This window comes from Dendrobium catenatum, unplaced genomic scaffold, assembly GCF_001605985.2.
Source record: "Dendrobium catenatum unplaced genomic scaffold, ASM160598v2 fragScaff_scaffold_754, whole genome shotgun sequence".
NCBI classification, from domain to species: Eukaryota; Viridiplantae; Streptophyta; class Magnoliopsida; order Asparagales; family Orchidaceae; genus Dendrobium; species Dendrobium catenatum.
In genome coordinates, this window is record NW_021319216.1 from 144,970 (window position 1) to 167,155 (window position 22,186).

Consider the following 22,186-nt stretch of genomic DNA (forward strand, 5'->3'; position numbering starts at 1 on the left):
ACACTCAAATAAGCTAACCTAGGGGTAAAACAGGAAATAACATAAAATAAGAGCTAAAATTCATAAAATAACTCATAAATGACAATTTAAATTAGAGCCGTCGATTTACGACGCCTCCTGTGATAGATGCGCCAAATCTTCTTGCCGATATCCGCATCAAATATCCATATAGATTTATTCTAAATCACCATGAAAAAATATGCATTTTGAACATCAAGCTGCTGTAAAAAGAACTCCTATTGTATTCATCTTTGCAATTGGAGTAAACATTTCATTGCAATCTACTCCATAAATTTTAGTGTATACCTTCCAATCTTTCTTTAGATTTCTCAAAAGGTCCACCCATTTTCTATTTTCTTATAGACACCCATTTTCATCATACTGATTTTTTTCCTCTAGGAAACTCCATGATCTCCTATGTTTTTGTTCTTCTTGAAGTCTTCTTCTTTTCTCTCTCATGGCTTTCCTCCATACCTCATTGGACAACTTCTTAGATGATAGGATTAAATGATGTTTAAACTTATGAGGAAGGCTTTATGAGATGATGAGAATTCTTATATGGCAGAAAGTAAGACTGAATATGATGGATGTTTTTCTTGTGTAAATTTGTAGGTTCAGCTCTCTATTGTTACGTCCAAGTTCCTTTTGGGAGGTAGGTTTAGACAATGAATACTTGATGCCAATTTGTCATGTAAATCCATTATTTACATTCTAAAGATGGATTGATAATTGTATGAAGTATTTGATTTTTGTACTGTATTAATATCTTGTCTCTGTTATTCTTAGAGATTCCATATAATGTCATTAGAAACCTAAGTAAATTAGATTATTACTGCACCTCTTAACCGAATTTCAAGAAAGGTGTAATTAGTATTAAAAATTTTAGCATGTAATCATTTATCTTAACCTCTGCAATTTTTTACAACCTCGTAGGTATGTAATCATGAATCATCCTTTGGCGGTTCCCAGAATTCTGAAAATGGGGCTTCTGAAAGTGAAACCATGAGAGACAACCCAGGTTATTCACAAAATGTTGTGTTGATGTCCTCGTCTCAAGCTCAGCAGAAAACGTCATTGTTTTTTGCTCTCTGTTCAAAGGTTATTTTGTCTATATTGTTCATTTTATGGCAAATGATATTTTACAACAAAACTTTCGTTGGTGATTCATAAGATTTCCTTTCTTTTCTGCAGAAACCAAGTCTCTTTAAACTTATTTTTGATATTTATGGAAGAGCTCCAAAGGCTGTCAAGCAGGTATCTCTGTCTTGAAAGAGTAGCAACTCTAATTATAGATGAATAGCTACTGTAACTTTAAATAGATCTCTACCTTTTTCCATCTATATACTTCATCTATAAGTAGGCATATTATCACTGTTGTTTTTCAGGACCAGCAAGCCCATGCTACAATCAGTATGTGGTGAACATTTGTCAAGTGCATTACATATCATCTCAATATTCTTTCTTTCCTTTATCAACTACCATTGTTATTATATTTTCCATTCTAGATATTTATCATTTAATGCTATGCCATCTAAGTAGCGATGAAATTACAACGATCCTATTTGTAAAGTTCAATTATTTTTTCCCTTCTCTATTTGATTATAATTCAATTGAACTTCACTCTTCTAGTTCCACAAAAAAGGATAAGCGGGCTGTTTTTATTAAAGTTATGTTTAACATGAATCCACTTTCATGAATGAATTACATATGAAATTTCCCCCTTTTCCTATCTATGATCAAAGAGTTCACACGTTTTTTTTGGCTTTCATTACCCAATCCCAGTCAATTTATGAAATGAAAATCATGAAAGAAGACTTTAACCTGACCCAACCCAATCCTAATTAGCATGAATCTAGGACCTATTATTTCACTGATTTAGAGTATTTGTGGAAATCCTCAGACTAGTTACTTATGGACGGAACAGACTAAAAGCTTATCTAGTTTTTATATTCTATTTGTGGATTGAACGCAGGCCATTCATCGGCATGTTCCCATCCTTTTGAGAAATGTAGGGGAATCATCAAATGAGCTACAGCATATAATTTCCAATCCACCTGAAGGATGTGAAAATCTTATTACTCTGGTAAATGATGCTCAATAGCTCCCATGCACCCATGGATTTGGATAATGCTGATGTTTTTCGTGTAATAATGTTTTAAAAACATATTTTTCTTTTTTTTTTTTACTTTTAGGTGTTGCAAGTCATCACTGAAGAATCTACAGCTGATGCTGATCTAATTACTGCTGTTAAGCATTTATATGAGACTAGAATGAAGGTTAATGCTCTTAAAGTCATGATTTTGGGAGCCATACCCTTGATTGATTATTCTCATGCAATGAATACTCATTATAGTTTTTTCGGTATTCTCTTATGTTATAATGCTGATCTTGTTTTTAACTCTTGACAGGATGCTGCTATTTTGATCCCAATACTTTCTTCTCTTTCAAAAGATGAGGTATTGTCTGTTATTTTATACCTCCATATGGTAATTAAAAGATTTTGTATGCTGATTTGTTTTAGTTCTTTCTTTTCAACTTTGGATACATTAGTTACTGGTGTTTTCATTTAGACAGAATAGCTAAGCTTTATTTGAACATAGAGTAGGCAGATTTGTTCCTCTTCTTTGGATGCTGACTGGTCTAATTGTCATGAATTTATAAGAGAGCTGATGGCTTTAAGCATGTATTTGATTACTTATTTCAATAACTAATAATGCATATGATGTTTTTTAATGATTATATTGGAAAAGCGCTCTTGCTTCCATTTTTTTTAATTATTTGTTCTCGCAAAAGGAGTATATTCCGTAAGTCTTTCGTTTCTATACAGTTTGGTATGCATCACTATTATGTATTCAGCATAGAGGAAACATCTTTTTTTTTTAAACAAAGTTGCATGTCTACCACTACAGCTGTAAGATCACCCCTGTCAAAATTATAATCTATGTTCATTCTCGCATGAGTTTATTGCTCTTTTGGTCCTGTCTCGAGTCTCAATTAGTTACATTTTATGGTCCAGGACTTGATGGCTTTTGCAAGTATGTAAAAAAATTTCTTATTATAGTAGTCAACTTGATGATTCCACACTAAACAGGTTTCATGTGGTTACATCTGACTCTGATAATGTTCACAATGGTTAACACATAAATAAAAGTTTCCGGTATAAAATAATTAATCTTACATCAATCCAAGTTAGGTTGATATTCTACTTATATGTACTCTTCATATGAGTTTGGACTTGCTTTTATGCCCATGGAGTATGCATTTATGGTTTGATGACTACAATTTCTCACTTATTTTGTGTTGAGCACCCAATTCTGCAAGTAACTGTCTCCTAATATCAATGATAAAAGATGCAGGGACTAACTTTTGAGTTGTTGGATTGATTATTCAATGTCCTTATAAGTTGCTGCCATAAATGACGACTCAACCAAACGCGCATTTGCAAGCGCTATAGGACGGGACGTGGGGGGCTAATGGTTGTGAGAATGGAGTTGTACGGAGGTTTGTTTGGCTGGCCTTAGCAAGAGCAAGGGGAAATCGAACTTGGCAGGGAAGATGTGTCGTGAGAGGGAGCTTAGAGGCTTGTGAGCTACTTGGAGACGTGAGCAGGAGGATGGATTGTGAGTAATTTGCGGCTAGTGCTTGGAGTCGTGGAATGAGAGCTTCATGCCCAAATCCCCTGGACGGCCCTAATTCGCCTCTTCTTAACCTAAAATATGAAGAAGTCAAAAAATATGACGATCCTACCCCCTCTTCTTTGATTCAAACCAATGGCTTAAATTAATTCATGCTTTAGAGGGGGTGGGGGGTTGAGAGCTAAATGGTCAATGAAAGCTGAAATTAGCCATGTCAAATCTTCAAATTTTGGGTTCAAATTATGCCAATTGAATTAACTTGGGTTAGTCGATGTCGATTTAATATATATTGCGCTGAAATAGGTTGAATCAAATCAATCGAAGATGTGGAGCCTCAAATTATATAATATTCAAGCTAATTGACGCTGATTCGATTGCATTTAAAATGAGTCGATCAAAATCCTCGAGCATTAAATTATGTTTGATTCGTGTTGAATTGACTCAACGAAGCTCAAAAAAATTTATTTGATTAAAATTAAATAGGTTGCAGTTAATTCAAGTTTCACTCGACTCAATTAAATGGTCGATTGACTCAATTCTACAATCTACGATGGTGTCGAGGTAGAATCAGACTCAAATTAGATTGAATCAAACTAGATATTCTCAAATGCAATGTGTGCAATCTAATCGACCTCAATTAATCCGTATGCAGTTCAATGTTGATTTTAAAGAAATATCGACGAGATCGATCACAAGTTATATTGTAGGCGATGATGATTGAAATGTTAATTGATCGAAAAGTAGATCGGAAGCTGGATGATTGAAAGTTAACTGGAGCTTTGATTAATTGAATGGTTGTTGGCCATTGATTGATGATTATGACCTGGGATTGAACTGTTGTTTGAATGCTCATGGTGGTGCTAGATTGAAGTGTAGAATGGGTGATTGAAGTTGATTAAAGTTTGATTGACAATTGATTGAAAACTGGATGTTTGAAGTTTGAATCAAGATTGGACTGAAGTGTGATTGAAGATTCGATTGAAGTGTAGATTGCGGACTGGATTGGAGTGTGATTGAAATTTGATTGAAAGTTGATTGGAGGTTAGATGGGTTTGGAGTCTGGAGATTGGAATGAGGATTGAATTGAAAAGTGTAATTGAATTTGATTGAGATTGGATTGGGACCTATATGATTGAAAAATGGACACTTTCCAATAATTATGTCACCAGAAAGAAACCCAGATAGGTCCTAGTGACCTCATACAGAAATGAGGTCAATAGGAACCAACAGCAGGGATTCTGAAATCTGCGCGGAAAAGCAATAGCCAACCAACATGGAAGAGATGGGCCAAGCCCAAGAAGGAAAAAAATAGCCCAAAGATTAAATACTTATATAGCCACCAAGGAGCAAGGAAATAAATTCAACATAAGTGGAAAGCCAATTGAGAGAAATTACCTAAGAGCACCAAACCCAAGCACGATCATGGTTGATTTCCATCATAGGGCACACAAAAAAAAAATCCTAGTCCAAAATTACATAGCATCCAAAATGTAAGAAAATAAAATACAAAATATAAGATGATAATCCTTGATTGCATCACTTGCTTTCCTTGGACATTAAGATTTTTGACTTGAGCATCTGTAGAAACTTAATTATCTTATAAGCATTCAACAAGGTGTTGTATTTTTTTGGCCTTTAATGTGTCTCCTTTTCTTGTAAGCAGTGAAAAAGCTCAAAATAGTTCTCCGACTATTAGCGAGTGCCTAATTTAGTCCCAGTGTTTCACTCTGTCCTAATTTAGTCTCTTGACTATTTAAAAATAATTTAATTTGTTCCCAATGCCAAATATAACCGGTAAAGTTAACACCAATGTTAAAAGTGAGGGTATTTTAGGTAAGTGTGTATGAGATTACATTGCTTATATTGTTATATTTTGTCATTTAATAAATTATAATAAATATAAAAATTAGAATGAAAGTTAATCAAGTAATAAGAGTGAATAATCATCTAATAGAAGATCGCATAGAACTCCAAACACCTTATGACAAAAAATTTATTAATGATTACAGAACTCCAAAATCTTTATTACAAAAGCGGTATCATTGGCCACAAAACTCCAAAACCATTGTTACAAAAGAATAAGTATGCTAATGATGTTTCCCAAAACATCTAAATGGTGATTCATACAAAATGTCACATTAGTAATCAGAAAAATTGAAGTGCGTAATAGTTTATAAAGCTTTATTCGCTAACTTACTAATAACTGCTAAAAAGTTATATAAGAAATTTGAGTTATCAAGACATTCAGAAACTACTCAACATAGTCCATCATTTCCTATTTTACTACTCAACTGCACACAAATATTAAAATATACAAATCAGACATAAAATTCTACTATAAAATCTGAAGGAAAAATAATGAACAAATGTACCCTCCAAAAACATCATGCTATGGTATTTCTTCTCAATGATCGCCCTCAGCATAGCCTTCAATGATAAAAAAAGGACACAGCATATACCAGATGATTTCACGAAACCATCACTAATTTCCATGCTTTCTATATTAGCCATGGTTGGAGACCACACAGCCCTACTGTCAATAATGTGTTATTGCTGACATCAACAACGTAGCTTCTTTGGTTGCACGCCCAAAATCACTATCAGAGATTAACATAGATTGCTCATTGATTTTCATCAAAGGGTACTTTAGTGTCTCTTGATGTCGTCGCTCTAATAGTAGAATCAATGAAAACTTCGGCGAGCATAATCGGCAATCTCACTCAAATAATCTTTAAGAAAATCCTTCATTGCTTACAGTCTCACAACTCTCGCAACACTAATGTTGATCAATGCTCATGGTAAGAACATCTAAATGCTTTAACTCCAGCAGCCGGGAAGCTGATTTTGCAGATTGGGTAACAGAGGTAAGCTTCTTTGCAAAACATGATGAAATTAATATATTTTCAATAAAATACTCCAATTGAATAGTGAATATTAGGATACATGGCTTTTTCGTTTAAACTTAATAGAATTTTAATGGGGGATCAAATTAAATCGAGGGATTAAATTAGGCAAGTGAAACCTTAGAACTAAATTTGACACATACTTAAAGTAGGGAAACTATTTAGGGCGTTTTCTCGTTGAAAGTAGTATAAAGATCTGTCATTCTGATGAGTATTTTGATAAAAATAATCTTACTTGGCATTAATGGTATTGGCCTCTTGACTTCTATTTATATATATATCTACTGAATTTTAAATACGTGCTCTTAGAATGAACATTAGATGGTTATTAATCATTTGAATTGGCGGTTCATTTTAATGTGGTATGCTATACAAACAGCAAAATGATATAAAATTTCGTAATTGATTATCACTGTTTCTTAAAGTAGTTGTATTGTTATCATCCTGTGTGTTGTAAGTTGATTTTGCTTTAACATGGAATTTGTGTCGCCTTTATTTTTTCAGGTTTTGCCAATATTTCCAAGGCTGGTTGATCTTTCAATAGAGAAGTTTCAAGCTGCCTTAGCTTGCATTCTTCAGGTAATAGATAATGCATCCAAAAATTTATGCTTTTAAACTTGCCTAGACTTTTAGGGTGTCTCAACTGCATGCATTAGTTCTATGACTTTTGAAGTCTGACTTGTAAACAAAAATCAAGTGAAATTGATCCTCACCATTGACCAGTGTTGCTATTATTTATATATATATATAACTGAACATGTAAAATAGTTGTTTTCACATGCAGAAGTGTTTTTTTTTTCATAATCTGATCAAAATTCCAGCAATGTTTCGGTTGTATCTACATTCTACATACTAAGCAAGAACTTGCTTTATGTCAAGCATTTATTGCGGATAGAAATGGATATCAAAACAGTTCTTATGTGAATAAAATAACTCCTTCATACTTGTTCAGTAGTCTCTTTGTAGAGTTTAATAAATAAAAACTTTCATTTTGTCTTACAAGTCCTTCGAGAAATTTCAATTTTCCCAGGCATACCCCTAAAATAGTTTCCAGTCTCTGTTGGGTCCGTGCATAACATCGTTTATTTATGCGTTTGTGGCCTTAGATTACTTCAGTTTTGGATCCAAATATAAGGGGGATATTATCTACTAGATTATTTTGTTTTTTTTTCTCCCATTTATACTCTTTTTGATTTCATCAACCCTTTTTGCAATTTTCTTCTGCTGAAATTTATTGATAACTCCTACAGGTTTAAACCAGTTCTATAATCAAGTAATTGCAGTGCTCTTTGGTTCTCTAGTTATTGGTGATGGTTTCATTTATGAAGCTTTACTATATCAACTATTTCAGTTTCATTAGCTAGACTTAAATCTTAATACTTGAAGAAAGCTTAGTTTATGAGGTCTCATAGCAGGTGTAACAACTTGAACTCTCATTTATTTAGATTTTGCCTGCTGCCTAACATGCACCATGGTTTTATTTCCTTAGTTCTGTTTCTCAATAGGTCAGATATCCAACATGCACTCCAATATGAGAATACTTCAATGTGAGTTCTTAGCAAAACTCCAATCGTTACCTAAAAGAGCTTTGATGTTTATGAGATTGATTTCATGTACTTAAGGATCTTACAATCTTGTCGGCGTAAGTAACTAACGTCATTGTTAATGATCTTACACGTAGCCAATATCATCCACCAAATATATAGGATCCTAGAGGTGGCTCTTACATGCGCAAGAGATGGATCCCATGTTATAGCACATTGCTCTAAATGGGTTTAAGAGGTGATCCCAGGGTGTATTTCTTTCTTCTATTTGACAATTTGTTCCTATCTTTTGACAGGTGTATTATTTTGATACCATTTGTAATATTTTGAATTTCAACCTTTGAGATACTGTCCACTTTGATCAAACAAACCTCACTTCTTTGTCCTCTTATTGCAACTTCGTGGAGAATACTCATCTCAAGAGTGCTCTAGCTTTATTGATCTTAATTTTAGAGTTTATGTTAAATCTTAGCCCTTAGTTCCCTCATACATCCAATGACTACGAATAAAAATCCGTGGGAAACCTTCTAGAAACACATTGAGTACCTTCCATAGCTAGACATCTGATTTAAGAAGGATTTTATTTCAACAATTATTAATTATTCTATGGCTATTTGTTTCTTCGTCAGACCTCTTGTATAGATCTATAAATAGGGAGTATGTTGTATAATAAAGTTAAGCTTTTCCCTCTCCAATCTTCCGAATTCAACATGGTATCAAAGCCAATGGCCTTTATTGTCGTTGTAGAACGATCGTAGATAATCGAAGGAGGAAAAGAAGAAATTGAACGGAGCCCTGCCGACAGATGCTTGCCGATTGACATCGAAGCGGAGCATTGCGGAAGACGCATAAGCCCTAGCCGACCGGAACTTCCGTTCCGTTAGGAAGGGAAAGTTGTCGAAGGAGTGTAGTCAAACAACCACGAAGGAGCTGAAGAAGAGACGTGTGCCTACACCTCCTGCGAAGCAACGTAGCCTAACAACAATGACAGAAGAAGCCACGCTCGAACCGCTCCCAATCTGAAGCAGACTTCTACTTGCATAACTACCCGGTCCAACTCTTAAACGAATGACCAATTATTAAAAAAAAAAGAAAAAAGATTCATTAGTCTTTATTGCCATAACTAAAGATCAGAGGGATCTTATTTTTTGAAGCCTTCATTGCTGTCCATAATCAAATAGATAGTCTTCATTATTATTTGACTAAAAAATATCAGAAATTAATTCTTCTCCGAACACTGACCAATTTGAGGATTCTATGGTGCACCATTGATGAGGTGACCTCCAAAGCATGTGACCTTCCTATCGACCAAATGAGAAGATCTATTTAAAGTGGTCTCAATTTGTGAAGACCTACTTAAAGGGGAAAGGAAAAATACACCACCTTCTAGGAGAAGGATCAAAAGGAGATCCTAATTTTTGGGCATTGGATAAAGTGGACTCCATGATTATGTCATGTTTGTGGAATTTCATGACTCCATAAATTAGCGATACATTCATGTTCCTTTCCACTGCAAAGGATATATGGGATGCTACCAGACAGACATTCTCCAAAGCTCATGATGTGGCTCAAATATTTGAAATTAAAGTGAAAGTAGGAAGCACAAAGCATGGAAGTAAGACCGTGATGGAGTATGCCACCCTTCTACAAAACCTATGACAAGAACTTGACCACTATAGATGCGTAAAAACCAGATGTCCAGAAGATGTTGCGATCCTAAAGAACTATTGAAAAAAGATAGAGTTTATGATTTTTTTGGACTAATGCAGAGTTTGATCAGGTTAGAGTCGAGATCCTCAGCAAAGAGGAGACGCCATCACTTAATGAAACCATTGCTCTCATCAGCACGGAAGAAAGCCGATGAGGAGTAATGTTAGAACCAAAGGTCATTAAAAGTTCAGCAATGGTGATGAATAGAGAATCGTCATGGAAGGAGAAAGGTAAAGACTCCTCAAAATTCAAGGACAAAGACTCACTTTGGTGCACTTATTGTAAGAAGTCAAGACACACAAAGAAACGTGCTGAAAAATACATGGAAACTCCCCAGTAAGAAGTGGAATCAAAGAAGTGAAACAAAGAGCACATTGCACGCCAACAACACAACAAGTCAGCCCAACCTAGAGGTACAGTCCAGGATCGGTGAACTCAATAAAGAAGATATTGATAAACTTAAATGACTCCTGGTATCTCTTGAAATGCATTTTCCTCACTTACACTCTCAGGTAAGTTTCCTATTTCCATTAGTTTAAGTGCCTCTAGAAATTATTTAAAGGAAGTATGGATCATTGAGTCAGAAGCCACAGATCACATGACTCACCTATCCATTTCATCAACTATACTTCTTGCTCAAGCAACAAAAAAATCATCACTGTTGATGGTTCTCTTACCACGATAGCAGGCCAAGGAGACAATATTATCTCTCTCACTCACCCTAAAAAATGTGCTCCACGTATTTCAATTATCCACAATCATTACAAAAACTTATTAGTGACCATAATTGTCAAACTTTATTTAACCTTTTTTTATTGCTTATTTCAGGATAGAGATCGAGGAAAAAGATTGGACTTGCTAAGGAGAAAGTCGGGCTGTACTATCTGGAAGAACTGAACCAATTTAAAAATAACTGCTCTGTATTATCCCTTGTTGATAAGAAATCCTCTATTTGGATTCATCATTATGGGTTAGGACATCAATCTTTTGATGTCCTAAGACATGTATTAAGAACTTTTTCAGAAATTAGAATATAAGCGTTTTCATTGGGAAACTTGTGAGTTAGCCAAACATAAAAGAACTTCATTCCCAAATAAAAATGAGAGATGTGATACTCCTTTCCATCTTATTCATAGTGATATATGGGGACCTTAAAAAATCTCAAAGGGCACGCTGGTTTGTATCATTCATTGATGATTGCACTAGAGTCTCTTGGATTTGTGTCCTCAAAAATAAATTTGATGTTAGCACAATTCTTCCCATTTTTTATACTGTTATCCAAAATCAATTCGGGGTAAAAATAAGGAGATTTTACGCTGATAATGCTAAAGTCTATTTCAACCAAACCCTTTTCTCCTATTTCCAAAGTGAAGGGATCATCCATGAGTGATGCATTTAGATTTTTGCATTATTTTTTTGTTATGAACAATATTAGTTATATTTTGTATTTTTTTTTTATGCTATCCAATGATGGTGGTAAATCCAATGATCATGGTAGGAAGAGGTTTGTTTTTTGCTTCCTTGGATTTGCCGGCTTTGGGGGTCCATTTTGTCCTTTGGATGTTTGCTGGTTTCATGGTTTTAGTCGTTGGAAGTTGCCTCTTTCCTATTCTGAAGTTAGTTGTTTTCTCTAACCTATTTTGTTCTCTAAGTAATGTCTTAAATTTATAAAAGTAAGATTTGATTCTCTTTGTTGTTCTCTCTTTGTGTTTGCTTTAATTTGCTTACATCAATGAGTCGTCCTACGTTCACACCCACAACAAAATGAGGTTCCAGAGAGAAAACATGATGACCTTCTAGCCTTTACTCGAGCTTTACTAGTCCACTATAATACACACAAATCCTATTGTGGGGAAGCTCTCATAACCACAACTTATCTCATAAACCGACTACCTTCAACAACCCTATGACTCACAATTTCAATGGAAATTTTGTCCTCATTTTATCCCGATAGAGGAAAACTAGATCAAAGAGCACTCAAATGCATCTTTGTTGGCTATTCAGCTAACCAAAAAGGTTATAAGTGTTATCATCCACCCACAAGAAAAATCCTTGTATCTATTGATGTTACCTTTAATGAACAAAATTCTTATTTTTCCAAATCTCATCTTCAGGGGAGATTGAACTTGAGGAAGATGAGGAAAATGAACTAGAACCCCTTGATCTTCCTCCACCACCTCAAACCAATCCACCTGAACCCCAGGATAGGGAAACAAAAGACAACAATCCACCTGAAACCCAGGATAGGGAAACAAAAGACAAAGCTGTCATTAGATTTGGGAAGGTATACTCTAGGCGTACAAGCTCAAATTAGGCTCCTAAGTAGATCCAATAATCTGAACCATCTCCTAGAAGTAAGGTAAGCTCACCACCTCTCTTATACCTTATAATCAACTATATATCCTTCAACTTTTCATCCTTACATAAAAATTTTCTGGTTTCACTAGAATATATCCATATTCCTATAGATATTTTTGAGGCATTATCTAATGAAAATTGGAAAAATGCCATGAAAGATGAAATACAGGCCCTAGGAAAGAACAATACATGGAAGATCATCAATCTACCGATAGGGAAAAAACCGGTCAGCTACAAATGAGTGTTCTCTATAAAATACAAAGTTGATGGCGCACTGGAAAGATACAAGACAAGACTAGTGACAAAAAGGTATACTCAGACATATGACATTGACAACTAAGAAACCTTTGCACATGTAGCTAAGATAAGCACTGTTAGAATGTTACTCTCACTAGCAGCCAAGTACAACTGGAATTTGGAACAATTGGATGTGAAAAATGCATTTATGTATGGAGATTTGGAAGAAGAAATATTTATGGAAACACCACCAGGGTTTAAGAAAAAATCTGGAGCTAACAAGGTGTGCAAATTAAAAAAGGCTCTATATGAGCTCAAACAATCACCAAGGGCTGGTTCGGAAGATTCTCAAAATTCACGCTTCTTAATGGGTATAAACAAAATCAAGGGGATCATACACTATTCTTTAAACACTCAGACTCAGAGGAAGTTACCATACTATTGGTCTATTTGGATGATATTATCTTAACCGGAAATAATGAAAAAGAAAAAGTGAGTCTAAGGAAAAACCTTACCAAGGAATTTGATATCAAAGAACTTGGTAGGCTAAAATACTGTTAGACTGGTCCAATGGACCGGTCCAGCCAGTTCGACGGGATCAGCTTACGCTAATTGGGCGGAACTCTTCTGCCTCCAGAAAGAGTTGCACATTTTGGCCACAACTCAAGGGAGTCGAATAGGAAGGATTTTGAAGGGAGTTTAGGAGGGAAATTGAATGTAGTGATTCTTTAGGATATTCCTTTTGATTTGTATGCATTAAATAGTTTGTTTTTCTTGGGTTAGAACATCTTGAATGTGGCTGAAATTTGAGATCTCTTAGATTTAGGTTTTCCTTTGGGCTCTAGCGGCGTCTAGAGATTTGGGAGAGATCGATCCTCCTTCGAGAGGAGGATCAATTGTATCTTGCTGTTTTTTTTCTTCTACTAGTGAATTTCAAGTATTTTTCTACCTTATTTTATTTGAAAAGTTTAGCACTAGAAAGAGAAGTCCAATAAGACCACATGCCAAGAAAAAAAATACAAAATATGATAACTAAGTTCTTTCATTAGGATAAATGGCTTCATATGTTCAAATCAAGAAAAGATTCCCCTTTCTATGTAGGGTAAGGCTACATATATTAAACATTTCCTAGACTCTATTGTTCGGCTTCAGATACCAAATGAGGTAATTATTATTATTATTATTATTTTGAATTGTGCTTCTAGCCTTGTTGTTTTTTTGCCTACTAATTGCCTATCCTAATTTATGTGATTCACCTGGTAGATTCTTATCAAATATATTTGACTAGTTAATGTTTTGAGGACTAAAGTGTTTTTTCCTTTTCTGTTTTCTATTAATTCTTCAGTGACATGCTTAAGTTTTCATAGGTCACTATTATCTTCTCCCCCATGGTTTCTTTTTTTTTTTTTTAATTAATTCTTCAGTGGCATGCTTAAGTTTTCATAGGTCGTTATTATCTTCTCCTCCATGGTTTCTTTTTTTTTTTATTAATTCTTCAGTGACATGCTTAAGTTTTCATAGGTCGCTATTATCTTCTCCTCCATGGTTTAAACTTTGATCATCATATAAAGAGCATATGTTTGAAATGGTAAACGTCATATAAAGAATTCATGCATTAGTCATTTTCTTTTTGTTCCAGGGTTCAGCACATACAGGCCCAGCTTTAACCCCTGTTGAAGTATTGAATGCAATTCATGACATCAATCCTGATAAGGATGGGGTTGCTCTAAAGAAGGTTTGCTATCATATTTGTAGTTAAATAGGGAATAAAATAGTAATTAACATAGCTAAATTTGCCTCTACATAAATTGTATGCCTCCAGATAACGGATGCTTGTACGGCTTGTTTTGAGCAACGAACAGTTTTCACCCAGCAAGTTCTAGAAAAATCCTTGAACAGCTTGGTAAGCATACATTTTCATCATCTGTTTGGTCTTTTTCAGTGTGAAATAACTACTCTAATTATGACGTCTTTTTTAGGTTGATAGAGTGCCTCTTCCTCTGCTTTTGATGAGAACAGTTATTCAAACAATTGACGCTTTCCCTATTATGGTAGTTTCAAACACTTACGTCTGGTCTCTTTCTCTCTATATAAAATTTGCATTTATCACCCATTACTATATGATTACAGTAGTTTAATATGTCTTAAGAAAAAGTTTGATTTGTCTGAATTCGTAGTTTATTTAAGGTAATGTTTTTGTATGTTTTAACTTGAAATGTTTTAATCTTACCAAACATGACTTTTAAGTTAATTACACTACTTTACCATTGGTCCAATATTCATGTGATTATGCATATATTATTTTGATATTTCCTAATGTTTATCGGGTTACTCTTCCTGTTACAATCTTTTGTATGCTTTATGAAATTTCTTTCTAACCCTCGCTCGATTATGGGCATGTGCATGTTTTCTTCCTATTTGAAGTTGATAGTAGTTGATTATTAATTTGGATTGCAAGTAAATTGTTTAAGTGGAATTGGGAAAATTGGCATGTGCTCCTTTATTCATTTCTTTTTCCTCAGCTATTTTTATACCCATCTGTGTTTTACTGCATGCATTTAGAGAGAGCATTCTTACTATTTATTAATTTATTAATGTTTATCCTTTATAATGTCCTTTAGTTAAAGAATTACTTGTCCTTATAGAGTATCAATTTTGTATGGAGCTTTTATGTGAGCATGTGATTGAATTTGTGATGCAAGACATCTTGAGGTTTGAAATTTGTGAATGCATATATTTTTTTACATACATATATGTTCCAAAATCGATTCGAGCAGCAATAGCGGCGTATAATTAATGTGATGTCATGCTAAATGAACTTTAAAGAGCCTCGATTGCTGTTGAAATCACTCAAATGTCGCTCATTAGCAAAATGAGTTATGTTGATGCATTCGGGCCGTCGAAGTTATCCAAAAAGAACTAGTCGTCAGTAAGTCAATCGAATTATGACAAAAATGATGGTTCACAGATGCGAACGTTGCCTATTTGCAAAAAAAAAAAAAAAATCTAATTTAACCTATTCTTAGTCACTTGCTCCTCTCATTTTTTCCCCAACTGAACACCCATTCATTTCCCTCTTTCATACCTCCATCTCTCATTCACACTATCTGCTCACACATGTATGACCACACCTCTCCAACTCCTCTGATCTCCCACTATTATAGCCGCTCCCAATCCCCTCTCTTCCCAAAATGTCTGCCTACTTTGACCCCCCAAGTGTCACACCATATTTTGACCCCTTTACAGTCAACCCAGAGTGTAACAAAGGAGCATTGGAATAGACATATTTCTTATTAACGTCTATCATGAAATACTTCTATCAGGATCAAGTGAGTAGGAAATAACTTATCCAGAATATCCTCATATCCATTATTGAATCAATAATTCATAATTGGAAACATATTTAAAATATATTAAATAAAATACAAATATAAATATATATATATATATAATATAAGTATATATATATATAATATATATATATATACATATTAAACTTATAAATCCTGAGTAAAGCCTCGTACAAATCATATTCGCTGACCTCAAGTTGCAGCAATTCCTCTCACTGCCTGAACCTTCTAACCCGTCGCCTTCGCCATAAGCCACCACGTCATAAGCCAGTCGTCAAGGATCACTTGAAATGCCGCACACGCACTACACTGGGTCTAAAAATTTTGGAGATTAATCTCATCTTTATGTTGATGAAAATATTAGAAAAGAGGAAATGCTAAAATAAATTGAAAAAAGCATATGGAGTAGGAGGCATTGGATTCACGTCACAAAATAGAAGGTATGGGCAAGAGATCAATTTGTTATAATGAGACTAAAATAAAGATCCCCTAGTGATGAACAATATAAATTAATTTTCTTGTGTTGCCAACTTTTGTCTTATTTTTTAGAAAATTAAAATAGTAGATGAGTAGGGAACTGAGAAAGAAAGGAATGTTAAAGTTAAGCTTAATATTATTATGATACTTTTTAGCAGTTTCTATAAATTTAATAATTTTTTTGCTCATGTCATATTTTTTTTTGTTGTATTTCAATTATATATTCATGCCCAATTTAATCACTAGCGCACTTTTAACGTCTTGTACAATTTTTTAGTTTCAAATGATTTCAATTGTGTGTTATTTCAAGTTCGTAGAAAGATATCAATTTTTAGACATATTATTTGGATATTAATAATTTTACTTTTGTATTTATTCATCAATTTTTTTATTTTGAGGCTCACGCCTCAAAATGCTTGAGGCTTACGTCTCGCCTCACAAACAAAAAAATGCACTCAACCACCTAATTACGCAATTTAAACATTACACATTGTATTATATAATATCTATATGTGTACAAATAAATATGCTAGAGGAATTTCAAAAGAATGCAATATCCTGCTCTTATTAGTAAACCAAGGTTTAAAATTTGCGTAAATTTAAGCCTCGAGGTGGTTTTCGTCCATGAGGTGAGTAAATTTGCTAAGCCTCGAGGCGGCTGAGCGTAAGCCTCACGGACACAGAATTGGTAAGGAAAATTAAGGGTTTTAGCAGGGAAAATAATAGCAATATGTATCTTACAATAAAAACATCTAATGATAATGAAAATAGTGGAAAGTTAAAGAAAGTAGATGCAATAAAATCATGTCCCAAAGTACAAAATCACAAAAATATTAGTTTAAACAAAACTCCAAAATACAAAAAACATTATAAAATGCAATCATATCCCATCACAAATGGGTTTTCAAGTGAATCTCTTCTCACAATTGTATCATGAATGTCATGTCATCATCATCTTCAATATGAACTCACTTTTCTCTCCCCCCCCTCCTGTTCAATAAGAGAAAAGATCATTAGGCATGTTAATTGACTCACTTGATATATAAATATACTGACGATAAGCATTATAAGAAGCTTGTGGCAATACCCTTTACCCTTGATTGTTTGTTGCTGCAGAGCTAGTTGGATGTGTGTGGTTGGTACTAGATAGATGTGCACCACCTTGATCTGCTTCAGCCCCTCAAGACATCCACAATTTAGATCTTCTAGCTGTAAGTCTTGATAATGGAAATTCTGTCTCATCATCTATGGAACCACTCATTATCAGATGGACACATCATCATAACAACAACCACCAATGGGTCCTCATCATCCTTCAACCCCTATTCCTCAACCTCCTATCCTTAACCTCTTGTTGTGCATTATATATACGAGGGAGTTCAATTCTGAGTGTAGATAGCCGATTTCTTTCTCTTGTTTTGCACTTGAATATATGTACTCCAGTTTCCGCTCCACACCCAGAAGAGAACAAGTGAGGCCCACACCTTACCAGGCAAAACTTTTTGTAACCCAGGGTGGAATCACCAAAATTGGAATCCACCATTCAACTGTTTTTCAGAAAAAATATAATCAGAACTGGAATAAAGTGTTGTATTTTGCCAAAATAATTATACCTGGAGACCGTTTAGAAAATGGTTGTTTTGCCTGCATTCAAACCAAAAAACCCTCTTTCTATTCTTGAACATGAAACAAGTTTGTAAATCTGAAGTCCTTATCTGCTGCTCCGTATTAGTCTTTTCCATACAAATGAATATAGACCAAGCTTCACCTCCGGATTTGAAGATTTCTTCTTCTGAATATTGAAATTGAGGATTGAGATTAATGCCGCTGCATGTAGATGATGGGTGTAACTGCCACCTCCCAGCCGAGCATCAACGATATCCCAAATCTTCCCTATAACTGACCTCCTCTTCCCGTTCCCAAGTTTGTGTGCAATCAAACTCCTTGGCCTCATCCATTAGCGTTAAAATAAAACACAATAGCTGGTTTCTTCCTTTGCATCCAGCTAAAGCGTAGAAACTTGCATTAAGGGTCTCGTGCTCAAAAGCATAGGTCACAGTAGCCCAAAAATTTATCATTAGAATTATCTTTCTTATCTTCCTTCCCCTCAGCTTTTCTTCCCCAAGCAAGATTTAAGCCATTCAGTTGATGTAAACATGAGTGCTTCCAAAGGTTGCCGTACCTCCATAAAGCTCTGTAGTGTCAAAATAGGAGGTGGCAAACCTATAGATTCACAGTGCAACAAATGTAAGAACTATGAACATACAGTAGAATGATATGATATTTACAAAATTAAGAACATACCTAGTGTTGAAGGGCGAATGATTCTTTTCTTTGAAAACTTTCTCATCAAGCTTGAAGAACCCAAGAGGATTGTAGATGAACTTTGGTAATTTTCTTCGCCCTTAGAAAAAAGCAACTCTTTGGCTGAGGTGTAAGTCACAAGATCCTCCAATGAGATCGAATACAATGTGCTTGGCAGGGTGTCCAATATAGGTGTTGTCTCTTCCCTCCATAACATCATTGAACCAGCTTGCGCTTTGGTAATGCACTGGCATATCAGTTACTACCTGGACAACCAATTTGCTCTCGACAATCTCCTCAATAACTCCAGTAAATTGAAAAATGAATGTAGCTTTTCAACCTCATCTGAAGCTTTAACTGATCGTAAGAACACGCGCGCCATAGGGATGTTTGACAGAGGATGTAATCAAGATCCTGCTCTTCATGTCAGGACCATCCATCTGACATAATAGTCACACCAGTCTCAATCCATGTCCTTTTAATCTCACCAATGGTTCGCTCGGTGTTCTGCAACTCTTCTTTTAAAATCCAAGTGCGCAACTCATACATAGAAGGTGCTTTCAACCCTCTTCCATACAATCCTACAGACCGCAACATACTGAAGTAGGCAGGCGATGTAGCAACATTAAATGGTATTGCATTCTAAAAAAAACCTCCCAATGTCTATGCAAACCTGTCGCCGACCCTCTCTAGTACCAACTGCAGGCATCATCTCTGCTTCTCCTCTATCCGCTCCTCGATTAGTCATATACTGATTCATAGGACCCCGTGCACCTCTATTATGTATAGTGGAGGAAGAGACCTTTCCACTCTCGCTCCCAAAATAAGCACCATGTTCGACCATTTCATCAAATTGCTCATGTTGTAAGTGTTTTGCAGTGGTAGTTTTCTTCATGTAAGCACTTATTTCTTCCTTCACATTGTCCGGCACTTTTGCACACGGTGCTACGTTCTTGTGAGAGCATGATAAGTGCTCCTTCATGCGGGTTACTCCGCCCTTCACTTTCTCACAAAAATTGCATTTTAAATAGACATACGTTTTCTCGCCCCCTCGTACGTTAACTTGCATGCTATATTTCCAAGAGGGGTCACGCCGCAATGACGTATTCGCCTTTTCTTTACCTCTAACCATGTCTCCTAAAGAAAAAAATCCAAAAACACAAAAAAACATAAACCATAGATTTTCTTACATTAGAAAAATCTAACCCTAAACTAAAAAAAATACCTAAAATCCAATGTGGAGTACTCCTAGACGGCGGCCGGAACTTTCAACTTCGCCGGAGAGAGGCGGCGCCAGCGGGAGAAGCTGCTGGAAGGGAAGCCGGCGGGAGAAGCTGCGTGCGGGATTTCTCTGTTTCGCGAACAGGAGGCCTTACGGGAAGCAAAAAATCGGGACCGTGCGGTTCAAGGAGGCTAAAAACCCTTCATTTTAAGTGGGTGGGCCCTAATTCATGAGGCGTACGCCTCAACAAGAGTTGTGCAATTGCGCCTCTGAGGCGCGCCTCAAGCCAAGTGAGGCGTACGCCTCAGCAAGAGGAGGGATTGCGTAAGCTTTAAGGCGGTTTTGGGCAAAATTGCGCAGAGGTGCGCCTTGCACAATTTTAAACAGAGATTAGTACAGTAAAAATGGGTAAATATCTGAGGGGTGAGTTGTTGTTCTTAGCTAAATAGAGGTCTTAAATAAAGACATACAGGCATTACAACATGTTCCCGTTGTTTCAAAATTTTTAGATATATTTCCTGAAGAATTATCTGGATTACCACTTGAAAGGGAAATGATTTTGGCATAGAACTGCATCCAGGAACATCAGCAATCTACAAATCTTCTTATAGGATGTGATGTAGACAAAGGGGGGGTCAACTCATGTCCAAAATAATATGAATTTTGGCTTCCCTTGAGTCTACTAGCTCAATAAAAATTGAGCTGAAATTTTAGCTCATTTATGAGCTGGTTTTTAGTTTATTAAATGGAACTAAAAGTTAGCTCATTATTAGCTAAGTTTTAGCTCATATTTATCCTTTATTTTAATGCACTTTTATTATAGTTTTTAATGTCTTAAAGTTGTCTCTTGGGTTTTCAAAAAGGGCTTTCGGAATCCCAAGATAATTGTTTAGTCTTCCCATGCATGACTCCTTGGTTTCCTCCATGGTTTCATTGCATTTGCCCCCTTGGATTCCGGCCGGCTGCTGGTTTCCCGTGCCTGGGCTCTTTCCCGAGGCCGTGGCTCCTTGGATCCGTGCGGCCTTCTTGGCTCCCGTGGATGGCTCTTCGGTTTCTTGGCTTGGGATTTATTTTTAGGTGTTTTGATGCTTAGTATCTTGTGTTAGAATTAATGTAATGTGTCTCTTTGTATTCCCTTTCATACCTATATATATATGGGGGATTGTTTATGTTTGAAAAAGTTGAAGAAATGTTATTTTTGGAAACGTTTTAACCAGCGGGTTGGCTTTGGAAATCCTGCGGGCTCTTTCCATCCTTCTTTCTCATCCCCTCCGGAAATACTGCGGGCTCTTTCCAACCTTTCTTCTCGGGCTTCTAACCTCTTTCGTCTCTCCGCAAGTGCCACTCCACCTGTATCTTTCTTTCAAGTGCAGCAACTTTAGGGTGTCTTTTTATTTTATTTGGAGTCGTTTGTAAGAGTTTAAGTTGTTGAAATCATCGTTTGTAGTTTTAATTTCCGCTGCTTAATCTTATTTAAGTTACCTCTTCTTTTTGAGGTATTTTGTGTCTTTCTTTTTTGCGATCAAAAAATATAGGCTCCCCTATATTTTTTGATTCCATCAGGATGGCTCCAAAGGAATTGTAGGATTTGAAAGATCAGTTATAGGAATTGATGGATAAGGGATTTATCAGAGCAAGTAACTTACCCTGGACTACACCTGTTCTTTTTGTTAAGAAGAAAGATGGATCCATATGAATCTGTGTTGACTATAGAGAGCTTAACAAAGTGACCATCAAGAACAAATATTCACCTTCTTGTATAGATGACTTATTTGATCAGTTGACAGGTGCCACAATATTTTACAGAATTGATTTAAGATCAAGATATCATTAAGTGATGGTTCAAGAAGCAGATATACATAAGACCGCTTTTGGGACCAGATATGATCATTTTGAGTTTGTAGTAATGCCTTTTGGGTTAACAAATGCTCTTTCTATTTTTATGGATATGATGAATGATTTTTCAAAGAGTATATATATCAGCTTGTAATTATTTTCATTGATGATATTGTGGGCTCCAAAAATTCAAGCTTTTGGGCCCAGGCCTCTCTGCATTATATTTGGGGAGACTTTTAACTGATTAAGTTTCGAGGAAAATTTTTGTAAGGTAGATTAGATCGAGATAAGATACTACCCATGTATTTCACCCTCTTAATGAGGAGTTTATGATTTGAGTTCTGGTTTCCTATAGATGGATGCCCCTATAATTAATTATCCCTCTCGATAATGAGAGAGAATTTTTGATTAAGACTAGTCGTTGAACATATACATTGTATCTAACATATAGTTGCAGCAGATCTGGATATTTAAAATTAAAAATTTTATCACCTATCACTTAAAGTGGATGGTGGGAGGAATGATGATGAACTTGATCAAGATCCCATGATTTCGTCTTCCCAAGTCATCATGGTCCCTAGTCTACTTAGTCAGAGGAGGTAGTCGACCC

The 22,186-nt window shown here is 35.5% G+C and overlaps 1 protein-coding gene across 1 annotated transcript in view; it reads left to right on the top strand.

The window, feature by feature from the left end:
* LOC110105937 overlaps positions 1 to 22,186 on the top strand; it is a 112,944-nt gene that overhangs the window by 79,103 nt on the left and 11,655 nt on the right. Inside the window, exons 16-24 of the mRNA XM_020835631.2 lie at positions 934 to 1,098; positions 1,192 to 1,254; positions 1,973 to 2,083; positions 2,193 to 2,276; positions 2,409 to 2,456; positions 7,043 to 7,117; positions 14,027 to 14,122; positions 14,210 to 14,290; positions 14,367 to 14,438. Of these exons, the coding sequence (XP_020691290.1) occupies positions 934 to 1,098; positions 1,192 to 1,254; positions 1,973 to 2,083; positions 2,193 to 2,276; positions 2,409 to 2,456; positions 7,043 to 7,117; positions 14,027 to 14,122; positions 14,210 to 14,290; positions 14,367 to 14,438 (795 nt within the window). The remainder of the gene's footprint in view (positions 1 to 933; positions 1,099 to 1,191; positions 1,255 to 1,972; positions 2,084 to 2,192; positions 2,277 to 2,408; positions 2,457 to 7,042; positions 7,118 to 14,026; positions 14,123 to 14,209; positions 14,291 to 14,366; positions 14,439 to 22,186) is intronic.